The 12,386-nt window shown below is 48.3% G+C and overlaps 1 protein-coding gene across 1 annotated transcript in view; it reads right to left on the bottom strand.

Moving 5' to 3' along the window:
• Positions 1 to 12,386, bottom strand: part of LOC112235697 (DNA (cytosine-5)-methyltransferase 3A-like) — a 43,419-nt gene that overhangs the window by 20,718 nt on the left and 10,315 nt on the right. The window contains exons 2-6 of the mRNA XM_042321297.1: positions 12,235 to 12,380; positions 10,916 to 11,006; positions 10,692 to 10,840; positions 8,233 to 8,318; positions 8,089 to 8,158 (exon numbers count right to left, since the gene is read on the bottom strand). Of these exons, the coding sequence (XP_042177231.1) occupies positions 8,089 to 8,158; positions 8,233 to 8,318; positions 10,692 to 10,840; positions 10,916 to 11,006; positions 12,235 to 12,380 (542 nt within the window). The remainder of the gene's footprint in view (positions 1 to 8,088; positions 8,159 to 8,232; positions 8,319 to 10,691; positions 10,841 to 10,915; positions 11,007 to 12,234; positions 12,381 to 12,386) is intronic.

Raw genomic sequence — 12,386 nt, 5'->3', positions numbered from 1 at the left:
GAGGCTATATACAGGGTATTACGGTACAGAGTCGATGTGGGGACTATATACAGGGTATTACGGTAAAGAGTCAATGTGGAGGCTATATACAGGGGGTACTGGTACAGAGTCAATGTGGAGGCTATATACAGGGTGTTACGGTACAGAGTCCATGTGGAGGCTATATACAGGGGGTACCGGTACAGAGTCGATGTGGAGGCCATATACAGGGGGTACCAGTACAGAGTCGATGTGGAGGCTATATACAGGGGGTACTGGTACAGAGTCAATATACAGGGTACAGAGTCAATGTGGAGACTATATACAGAGGGTACTGGTACAGAGTCAATGTGGAGGCTATATACAGGGGGTACCGATACATAGTCAATATACAGGGTACAGAGTCAATGTGGAGACTATATACAGAGGGTACTGGTACAGAGTCAATGTGGAGGCTATATACAGGGGGTACCGGTACAGAGTCAATGTGGAGGCTATATACAGGGGGTGCTGGTACAGAGTCAATGTGGAGGCTATATACAGGGGGTACCGGTACAGAGTCAATGTGGAGACTATATACAGGGGGTACCTGTATATAGTCAATGTGGAGACTATATAAAGGGGGTACCGGTACAGAGTCAATGTGGAGGATATATATACAGGGGGTAACTGTACATAGTCAATGTGGAGACTATATACAGGGTGTTACGGTACAGAGTCAATGTGGAGGCTATATACAGGGGGTACTGGTACAGAGTCAATATACAGGGTACAGAGTCAATGTGGAGACTATATACAGAGGGTACTGGTACAGAGTCAATGTGGAGGCTATATACAGGGGGTACCGGTACAGAGTCAATGTGGAGGATATATACAGGGTGTTACGGTACAGAGTCAATGTGGAGGCTATATACAGGGAATTACAGTACAGAGTCAATGTGGAGGCTATATACAGGGGTACCGGTACAGAGTCAATGTGGAGGCTATATACAGGGGGTACCGGTACAGAGTCAATGTGGAGGCTATATACAGGGGTCCCAGTACAGAGTCAATGTGGAGGATATATACAGGGGGTACCCGTACAGAGTCAATGTGTAGGCTATATACAGGGGGTACCGGTACAGAGTCAATGTGGAGACTATATACAGGGTGTTACGGTACAGAGTCAATGTGGAGGTTATATACAGGGGGTACTGGTACAGAGTCAATGTGGAGGCTATATACAGGGGGTACCGGTACAGAGTCAATGTGGAGGCTATATTCAGGGGGTACCGGTACAGAGTCAATGTGGAGGATATAATCAGGGGGTACTGGGACAGAGTCAATGTGGAGGCTATATACAGGGTGTTACGGTACAGAGTCGATGTGGAGGCCATATACAGGGGGTACCAGTACAGAGTCAATGTGGAGGCTATATACAGGAGGTACCGGTACAGAGTCAATGTGGAGGCTATATACAGGGGGTACCGGTACAGAGTCAATGTGGAGGTTATAATCAGGGGGTACCGGTACAGAGTCAATGTGGAGCCTATATACAGGGTGTTACGATACAGAGTCAATGTGGAGGCTATATACAGGGGGTACCAGTACAGAGTCAATGTGGAGGCTATATACAGGGGGAATGACATGGGATGATGTATTGGACGGCAAGGGTTGCTACACATGGGAGGAGATCCTGGCGGGAAAGGATCGCCTTCCATGGGAACAGGTGGAGGCTGCTAGGAGAGGCAGCCGGAGAGAGGAGCCGGCGATATAAGGGAACACGGCTGGCAAGGAAGCCGAGAGGCAGCCCCAAAAATGTATTGGGGGGGGCACACAGGAAGTATGGCGAAGCCAGGTAGGAGAACTGCGCCAACTTCCTGTGCTTACTGGAGGGGGAGAGAGACCGGGCAGGCACCGTGTTATTCTGTGGAGCGCACGGTGTCCCCTTTGCGGGTGCATAGCCCGGTGCGGTACATACCAGCTCCGCGTATCGGCCGGCCTAGAGTGGGCATCGAGCCAAGTGTCATGAAGCCGGCTCTACGCATCTGGTCTCCAGTGCGACTCCTTGGGCCGGCTTACATGGCACCAGCCTTGCGCACGGTGTCCCCGGTTCGCCTGCATAGCCCAGTGCGGGCTATTCCACCTCGCCGCACTGGCAGGGCAACCGGGAGCATTCAACCAGGTAAGGTTGGGCAGGCTCGGTGCTCAAGAGCTCCAGTGCGCCTGCACGGTCCGGTCTATCCAGTACCACCTCCACGCACCAGCCCTCCGGTGGCAGCTCCCCGCACCAGGCTTCCTGTGCGTGTCCTCGGCCCAGTGCCACCAGTGCCAGCACCACGCACCAGGCCTACAGTGCGCTTCGCCTCTCCAGCGCGGCCAGGGCCTTCCTCCTCTCCAGCGCTGCCGGAGCCTTCCTCCTCTACAGCGCTGCCGGAGTCTAAATCAAATCAAATCAAATCAAATCAAATCAAATGTTATTTGTCACATATACATGGTTAGCAGATGTTAATGCGAGTGTAGCGAAATGCTTGTGCTTCTAGTTCCGACAATGCAGTAATAACGAGCAAGTAATCTAACTAACAATTCCAAAAAAACTACTGTCTTATACACAGTGTAAGGGGATAAAGAATATGTACATAAGGATATATGAATGAGTGATGGTACAGAGCAGCATAGGCAAGATACAGTAGATGATATCGAGTACAGTATATACATATGAGATAAGTATGTAAACCAAGTGGCATAGTTAAAGTGGCTAGTGATACATGTATTACATAAGGATGCAGTCGATGATATAGAGTACAGTATCAACGTATGCATATGAGATGAACAATGTAGGGTAAGTAACATTATATAAGGTAGCATTGTTTAAAGTGGCTAGTGATATATTTACATCATTTCCCATCAATTCCCATGATTAAAGTGGCTGGAGTAGTCAGTGTCATTGACAGTGTGTTGGCAGTAGCCACTCAATGTTAGTGGTGGCTGTTTAACAGTCTGATGGCCTTGAGATAGAAGCTGTTTTTCAGTCTCTCGGTCCCAGCTTTGATGCACCTGTACTGACCTCGCCTTCTGGATGACAGCGGGGTGAACAGGCAGTGGCTCGGGTGGTTGATGTCCTTGATGATCTTTATGGCCTTCCTGTAGCATCGGGTGGTGTAGGTGTCCTGGAGGGCAGGTAGTTTGCCCCCGGTGATGCGTTGTGCAGACCTCACTACCCTCTGGAGAGCCTTACGGTTGAGGGCGGTGCAGTTGCCATACCAGGCGGTGATACAGCCCGCCAGGATGCTCTCGATTGTGCATCTGTAGAAGTTTGTGAGTGCTTTTGGTGACAAGCCGAATTTCTTCAGCCTCCTGAGGTTGAAGAGGCGCTGCTGCGCCTTCCTCACGATGCTGTCTGTGTGAGTGGACCAATTCAGTTTGTCTGTGATGTGTATGCCGAGGAACTTAAAACTTGCTACCCTCTCCACTACTGTTCCATCGATGTGGATGGGGGTGTTCCCTCTGCTGTTTCCTGAAGTCCACAATCATCTCCTTAGTTTTGTTGACGTTGAGTGTGAGGTTATTTTCCTGACACCACACTCCGAGGGCCCTCACCTCCTCCCTGTAGGCCGTCTCGTCGTTGTTGGTAATCAAGCCTACCACTGTTGTGTCGTCCGCAAACTTGATGATTGAGTTGGAGGCGTGCATGGCCACGCAGTCGTGGGTGAACAGGGAGTACAGGAGAGGGCTCAGAACGCACCCTTGTGGGGGCCCCAGTGTTGAGGATCAGCGGGGAGGAGATGTTGTTGCCTACCCTCACCATCTGGGGGCGGCCCGTCAGGAAGTCCAGTACCCAGTTGCACAGGGCGGGGTCGAGACCCAGGGTTGGGACCCCTCGAGCTTGATGACGAGCTTGGAGGGTACTATGGTGTTGAATGCCGAGCTGTAGTCGATGAACAGCATTCTCACATAGGTATTCCTCTTGTCCAGATGGGTTAGGGCAGTGTGCAGTGTGGTTGAGATTGCATCGTCTGTGGACCTATTTGGGCGGTAAGCAAATTGGAGTGGGTCAAGGGTGTCAGGTAGGGTGGAGGTGATATGGTCCTTGACTAGTCTCTCAAAGCACTTCATGATGACGGATGTAAGTGCTACGGGGCGGTAGTCGTTTAGCTCAGTTACCTTAGCTTTCTTGGGAACAGGAACAATGGTGGCCCTCTTGAAGCCTGTGGGAACAGCAGACTGGTATAGGGATTGATTGAATATGTCCGTAAACACACCGGCCAGCTGGTCTGCGCATGCTCTGAGGGCGCGGCTGGGGATGCCGTCTGGGCCTGCAGCCTTGCGAGGGTTAACACGTTTAAATGTCTTACTCACTTCGGCTGCAGTGAAGGAGAGACCGCATGTTTCCGTTGCAGGCCGTGTCAGTGGCACTGTATTGTCCTCAAAGCGGGCAAAAAGTTATTTAGTCTGCCTGGGAGCAAGACATCCTGGTCCGTGACTGGGCTGGGTTTCTTCCTGTAGTCCGTGATTGACTGTAGACCCTGCCACATGCCTCTTGTGTCTGAGCCGTTGAATTGAGATTCTACTTTGTCTCTGTACTGGCGCTTAGCTTGTTTGATAGCCTTGCGGAGGGAATAGCTGCACTGTTTGTATTCAGTCATGTTACCAGACACCTTGCCCTGATTAAAAGCAGTGGTTCGTGCCTTCAGTTTCACACGAATTCTGCCATCAATCCACGGTTTCTGGTTAGGGAATGTTTTAATCGTTGCTATGGGAACGACATCTTCAACGCACGTTCTAATGAACTCGCACACTGTATCAGCGTATTCGTCAATGTTGTTGTCTGACGCAATACGAAACATCTCCCAGTCCACGTGATGGAAGCAGTCTTGGAGTGTGGAGTCAGCTTGGTCGGACCAGCGTTGGACAGACCTCAGCGTGGGAGCTTCTTGTTTTAGTTTCTGTCTGTAGGCAGGGATCAACAAAATGGAGTCGTGGTCAGCTTTTCCGAAAGGGGGCGGGGCAGGGCCTTATATGCGTCGCGGAAGTTAGAGTAACAATGATCCAGGGTCTTTCCACCCCTGGTTGCGCAATCGATATGCTGATAAAATTTAGGGAGTCTTGTTTTCAGATTAGCCTTGTTAAAATCCCCAGCTACAATGAATGCAGCCTCCGGATAAATCGTTTCCAGTTTGCAGAGAGTTAAATAAAGTTCGTTCAGAGCCATCGATGTGTCTGCTTGGGGGGGGATATATACGGCTGTGATTATAATCGAAGAGAATTCTCTTGGTAGATAATGCGGTCTACATTTGATTGTGAGGAATTCTAAATCAGGTGAACAGAAGGATTTGAGTTCCTGTATGTTTCTTTCATCACACCATGTCACGTTGGCCATAAGGCATACGCCTCGCTTCGCGTTCCTAGGAAACTATGCAGTTTTTTGTTTTTTTACGTGTTATTTCTTACACTAGTACCCCAGGTCATCTTAGGTTTCATTACATACAGCCGAGAAGAACTACTGAATATAAGATCAGCGTCAACTCACCATCAGTACGACCAAGAATATGTTTTTCGCGATGCGGATCCTGTGTTCTGCCTTACAACCAGTGTAACCGAGTGGATCACATGCAGCGACCAAAAAAAAAAAAACGACTCAGAAAAAGAGGGAAACGAAGCGGTCTTCTGGTCAGACTCCGGAGACGGGCACATCGTGCACCACTCCCTAGCATTCTTCTTGCCAATGTCCAGTCTCTTGACAACAAGGTTGATGAAATCCGAGCAAGGGTAGCATTCCAGAGGGACATCAGAGACTGTAACGTTCTCTGCTTCACGGAAACATGGCTAACTGGAGAGACGCAATCCGAAGCGGTGCAGCCAGCGGGTTTCTCCACGCATCGCGCCGACAGAAACAAACATCTTTCTGGTAAGAAGACGGGCGGGGGCGTATTCAGCGTGTTCAGCGCTGCCGGAGTCTCCCGCCTGTTCAACGCTGCCGGAGTCTCCCGCCTGTCAAGCGCTGCCAGTCTGCAAGGAGCTGCCAGTCTGCAAGGAGCTGCCAGCCTGCAAGGAGCTGCCAGTCTGCAAGGAGCTGCCAGAGCTGCCAGTCTAAAAGGAGCTGCCAGAGAAGCCAGTCTGCATGGAGCAGCCAGAGCTGCCAGTCTGCATGGAGCAGCCAGAAATGCCAGTCTGCATGGAGCAGCCAGAGCTGCCAGTCTGCATGGAGCAGCCAGAGCTGCCAGTCTGCATGGAGCAGCCAGAGCCGCCAGTCTGTATGGAGCAGCCAGAGCCACCAGTCTGCATGGAGCAGCCAGAGCCGACAGTCAGCATGGAGCAGCCAGAGCCGCCAGTCTGCATGGAGCAGCCAGAGCTGCCAGTCAGCATGGAGCAGCCAGAGCTGCCAGTCAGCATGGAGCAGCCAGAGCCGCCATTCAGCCAGGATCTGCCAGAGCAGCCAGTCAGCCAGGTTCTGCCAGAGCTGCCAGTCTGCCAGGATCTGCCAGAGTCGTCAGCCAGTACGGAGCTGCCCCTCTGTCCCGAGCTGCCCCTCTGTCCCGAGCTGCCCTTCTGTCCCGAGCTGCCCCTCTGTCCCGAGCTGCCGCTCAGTCCAGTGGGGTCATTTAGAAGGGTCGCCGTGGTTAGGAGGCCAAGGAAGCGGACAATGTGGCGGACTAAGACTATGGTGAAGTGGGGACCACGTCCAGCACCAGAGCCGCCACCGGGGACAGATGCCCACTCAGACCCTCCCCAATAGGTTCAGGTTTTGCGGCCGGAGTCCGCACCTTGGGGGGACAATAGTTTGTCTATTTCTATGTTTGGCCTGATATGGTTCTCAATCAGAGGCAGGTGTTAGTCATTGTCTCTGATTGGGAGCTATATTTAGGTAGCCTGTTTGGTGTTGGGTTTTGTGGGTGATTGTTCCTGTCTTTGTGTTTGTTACACCAGATAGGGCTGTTTTCGGTTTTTCACATTTCTTGTTTTGTATATTGTTCATTTATCATCTTCATTAAAGATGTATCACAATAACCACGCTGCGTTTTGGTCCGCCTCTCCTTCAACAGAAGAATCTCGTGACAGGAACACTACAGGAGATATACAACATGTTACATGTTATTCTAACCTCTATCCTCTCACCGTAATGAGGATGGATAACAATTCCCTCTGATCATGGTGCAACAGTGGACACAGTTGTGACAAGGGAATACCATCAGGAATGATAGACATTGTGATATACCATCTGGCAGTCCAACAGACAAATCTGGGTTTGCCGGATGCCAGTATAATGCTACCTGCAGAGTGCCAACTGTAAGGTTTGGTGGTGGAGTAATAATGGTCTGGGGCTGTTTTTCATGGTTTGGGCTTGGCCCCTTAGTTCCAGTGAGGGGAAATCTTAATGCTAACTACGGCATTCTAGACATTTCTGTGCTTCCAACTTTGTGGCAACAGTTTGGGGAACATCCTATCCTGTTTCAGCATGATAATGCCCCCGTGCACAAAGCGAGGTCCATACAGAAACTATTTGTTGAGATTGGTGTGATTGGTGTGGAAGAACTTGACTGGCCTGAACAGAGACCTGACCTGACCTCAACCCTATTGAACACCTTTGGGATGAATTGGAACGCCGACTGTGAGCCAGGCCTTGTGGCTGAATGGAAGCAAGTCCCCGCAGCAATGTCCCAACATCTAGTGGAAAGCCTTCCCAGAAGAGTGGATGCTGTTATAGAGGCAAAGGGGGGACCAACTCCATATTAACTCCATATTAATGACTTTGTTTTGAGAATGAGATGTTCGACGAGCAAGTGAACACATACTTTTGGTCATGTAGTGTATGATCGACCTTGAAATAGGACCATAGGTTTTTTGTAGTAGGTTCTAAATAGGCCAAACATTTAGGTAATTACATCATAATGTAATGCAATTGTGTGTCTGTATTAGACTGTCACCTCCACAGCTCTCTCTGTTGGGATCTCTTGATGGGCCAATACTTACAGGGAATTTAGAATCATGCCACCTGTGTAGTATAGTTGTTGTGACGTTGATTGCAATTGCCTTGCATGCTAAAGAAGGGCTCATACCGGAAAAGTTTGTGCAGCAATACAAGATTATTTACTGGAGTCCTATTTCTGTTCATACACACAGACGTGTTACCTTGGCTGTGCGTCCGTGCTCCAGACAGTCTTGTAGTTCCAATCTATCATTCACCATGGCTGTGAGAGGACTGGACATAGACATGATTACTGTTACACTGCTGTTTCATCATTATTCTGGTTATTCTGATTCAGTGTGTCTTACCGCCCCATGCCCGGCAGGTTTCCCCAAAAGTATCTGGCGCGGTGAGCAGCAGACACTTCTTTGGCATCGATCATCACTGGGTTACACTGGAAAACACACACAGTTAGACAGTAATGTCCTCAGGAACACTCCACAGACAACAATGAATATATTATGTACCTCTCATGGCCAAATGGGGGCAGCAACGCCCCACAGACGTCAATGATGTCGCTCTTGTTGCTGGTGATTCTCAGATCCACCTCTACGTAGACGACACCATTCTGTATACTTCTGGCCCTTCTTTGGACACCTTGTTAACTAACCTCCAGATGTGCTTCAATGCCAAACAACTCTACTCCCGTGGCCTCCAACTGCTCTTAAATGCAAGTAAAACTAAATGCATGCTCTTCAACCGATGGCTGCCTGCACCTGCCCGCCCGTCCAGCATCACTACTCTGGACGGTTCTGACTTAGAACATGTGGACAACTACAAATACCTAGGTGTCTGGTTAGACTGTAAACTCTCCTTCCAGACTCACATTAAAACCTGTTGTGACTAGGGGGCAGTATTTTCATTTTTGGGAAAAAAAACGTTCCCGTAGTAAACGGGATATTTTGTCAGGACAAAATGCTAGAATATGCATACAATTGACAGCTTAGGATAGAAAACACTCTAACGTTTCCAAAACTGTACAAATATTGTCTGTGAGTATAACAGAACTGATGTTGCAGGCGAATGCTTGAGAAAAATCCAATCCGGAAGTGCCCCATGTTTTGAAAGCGCTGCATTCCAATGCGTCCCTATTGAGCAGTGAATGGGCTATCAACCAGATTACTCTTTCTCTGTATTTCCAAAGGTGTCTACAGCATTGTGATGTAGTTTTACGCATTTATGTTGAAGAATACCCTTAAGCGGCTACATTGCGCAAGTGGTCACCTGATGCTGCCAGAGAGATTCTCGCGTAAAATACAGAGGTAGCCATTACTCCAATCGGTCCTATTGAAAAACTAATTGTCCCGATGGATATATTATCGAATAGATATTTGAAAAACACCTTGAGGATTGATTATAAACAATGTTTGCCATGTTTCTGTCGATATTATGTAGATAATTTGGAATATTTTTCGCCGTTTTCGTGACTGCAATTTCCGGGCGATTTCTCATCCAAACATGAAGAACAAACGGAGCTAATTCGCCTGGAAAAAAGGAACATTTGCTATCTAACTGGGAGTCTCGTGAGTGAAAACATCCAAAGCTCATCAAAGGTAAACTATTTAATTTGATTGCTTTTCTGATTTCTGTGACCAAGTTACCTGCTGCTAGCTGGACAAAATGCTATGCTAGGCTATCGATAAACTTACACAAATGCTTGTCTAGCTTGGCTGTAAAGCATATTTTGAAAATCTGAGATGACAGGGTGATTAACAAAAGGCTAAGCTGTGTCTCAATATATTTCATTTGTGATTTTCATGAATAGGAATATTTTCTAGGGATATTTATGTCCGTTGCGTTATACTAAATTAGTGCCAGGCGATGATTACGCTCCTGCATGCGGGATGGGGAGTCACTAGAGTCACTACTACATCTCCAATCCAAAATTAAATCTAGAATCCGCTTCCTATTTTGCAACAAAGAATCCTTCACTCATACTGCCAAACATACCCTCGTAAAACTGACCATCCTACCGATCCTTGACTTCGGCGATGTCATTTACAAAATAGCCTCCAACACTCTACTCAACAAATTGGATGAAAGTCTATCACAGTGCCATCCGTTTTGTCACCAAAGCCCCATATACTACCCACCACTGCGACCTGTACACTCTCGTTGGCTGGCCCTTACTTCATACTCGTCGCCAAACCCACTGGCTCCAGGTCATCTACAAGTCTTTGCTAGGTAAAGCCCCGCCTTATATCAGTTCACTGGTCACCATAGCAGCACCCGCGCGCTCCAGCAGGTATATCTCTCTGGTCACCCCCAAAGCCAATTCCTCCTTTTCTTCCAGTTCTCTGCTGCCAATGACTGGAACGAACTGCAAAAATCACTGAAGCTGGAGACTCATATTTCCCTCACTAGCTTCAAGCACCAGCTGTCCGAGCAGCTCACAGATCTTTGCACCTGTGCATAGCCCATCTGTAAATAACCCATCCAACTACCTCTTCCCATACTGTATTTATTTATTTATTTATTTTGCTCCTTTGCACCCAGGTATCTCTACTTGCGCATTCATCTTCTGTTAATTGATTTGCTAATTGAGTGACTATCAGTGACTGACATAAAAAGAGAAAAACTGCTAATGCACAACCACATTTATTCTATTGATTGATGCAACAGTAAGTTCAGACCCCGACTGAGTTATTTTTTGGTGGGAGGGGGGATTGATCTGAAGGCCGTATATCACCATATCACCAGTTGCCCATCCCTGCTCTAGATCAAATGCCCAATCAACATTAATGTGTGTGCGTGCATGTGTGTGTACCTCGAGGAATCGTGAGATGTCTCTCTTGTCGCTGATCCCCATGGCAACGACATTCTCAAAGAGCCAGAAGAATGGTCGGTGGTCGTCTGGTTTGGGACGGGCCTCGTGGAGCAGCCGGTAAAACTCAAAGAACAGCCGCCCAGTACCCTCTGTGGGGTGGACACAGACTTTATTATGAGGAACATTTCACAGGAAGATACTGATGAAATGTGAGACACACCCACCAAAGAGTCCCTTCCTGGCGGGGTTGACGATGGACAGATCATTACAGGGACTTCCTCCAATCACCAGGTCAAACGGACCCCAGTCCTGGATCTACAGACAGAAAGTATGGTGTTAAGTCAGTAGCTTAGTCTGAACCAGACCACAGGACACTAGTCTGTGTCCTGTTTCTGTAGTGAGACAGCTTGATGTACAGGACACCCCCTGGACAGGACACTAGTCTACCTCCTGTTTCCATAGTGAGACAGCTTGATGTACAGGACACCCCCTGGACAGGACACTAGTCTACCTCCTGTTTCCATAGTGAGACAGCTTGATGTACAGGACACCCCCTGGACAGGACACTAGTCTACCTCCTGTTTCCATAGTGAGAATGTAAAGATGGCGCCAGAGGGGATGGCTGCCATTTTATTGACTCTTAACCAACCGTGCTCTTTTGTTTGTTTTTTCGCATTATTTGTAATTTATTTTGTACATAATGTTGCTGCTACCATCTCTTATGACCAAAAAGAGTTTCTGGAAATCAGAACAGCGATTACTCACCTTGGACTAAAAGAAGAATTTCTCTTTAATGAGAGGACAAGAATAACATACAGCTGGCGGGTTTTACACTGTATCGGCAGGATAGAACAGCAGCCTCTGGTAAGACAAGGGGTGACGGTCTATGTATATTTGTAAACAACAGCTGGTGCACGATATCTAAGGACGTCTCAAGGTTTTGCTCACCTGAGGTAGAGTATCTCATGATAAGCTGTAGACCACACTATTTACCTAGAGAGTTTTCATCTGTATTTTTCGCAGCTGTTCACATACCACCTCAGTCAAAGGCTGGCACTAAAACCGCACCAAATTAGCTGTATTCTGCCATAAGCAAAGAGGAAAACGCTCATCCAGAGGCGGCACTCCTAGTGGCCGGGGTCTTTAATACAGGGAATATTAAATCCGTTTTACCTGATTTCTACCAGCATGTTAAATGTGCAACCAGAGGGGGAAAAAAACTCTAGACAACCTTTACTCCACACACAGAGACGCATACAAAGCTCTCTCACCCTCCATTTGGAAAATCTGTCCATAATTATATCCTCCTGATTCCTGCTTACAAGCAAAAATTAAAGCAGGAAGCACCAGTTACTCTGTCAATAAAAAAGTGGTCAGATGAAGCAGAGGAGGAAAGAGGAGGGAAGAGGAGGAGGAGGGGAGGAGAGGAAAAGAGGAGGAAAGAGGAGGTTGGAAGAAGAGGAGAGAAGTGGCGGAGGAGAGGAGAAGAGGAGGAGGGAAGGAAAGGAGGAGAGCAGAAGAGGAGAGAAGAGAGAAGACTCACGTGTTTGCGCGTGACATTGCGTACGTCTCCAACATACATGATGGAACCATGGTGACGTACAATCCCCACGGTGATAGAATCCTCACACACCTCTGAAGCCACGTACCTGTCCACCTGAATACCTAGGTCCCTGAGCACCAACAGACCTACAC

Source organism: Oncorhynchus tshawytscha, linkage group LG05 (genome assembly GCF_018296145.1).
Source record: "Oncorhynchus tshawytscha isolate Ot180627B linkage group LG05, Otsh_v2.0, whole genome shotgun sequence".
Classification (NCBI taxonomy): Eukaryota; Metazoa; Chordata; class Actinopteri; order Salmoniformes; family Salmonidae; genus Oncorhynchus; species Oncorhynchus tshawytscha.
Note: the sequence above shows the minus strand (reverse complement) of the source record. Positions and strands in the feature narration are given on the sequence as shown.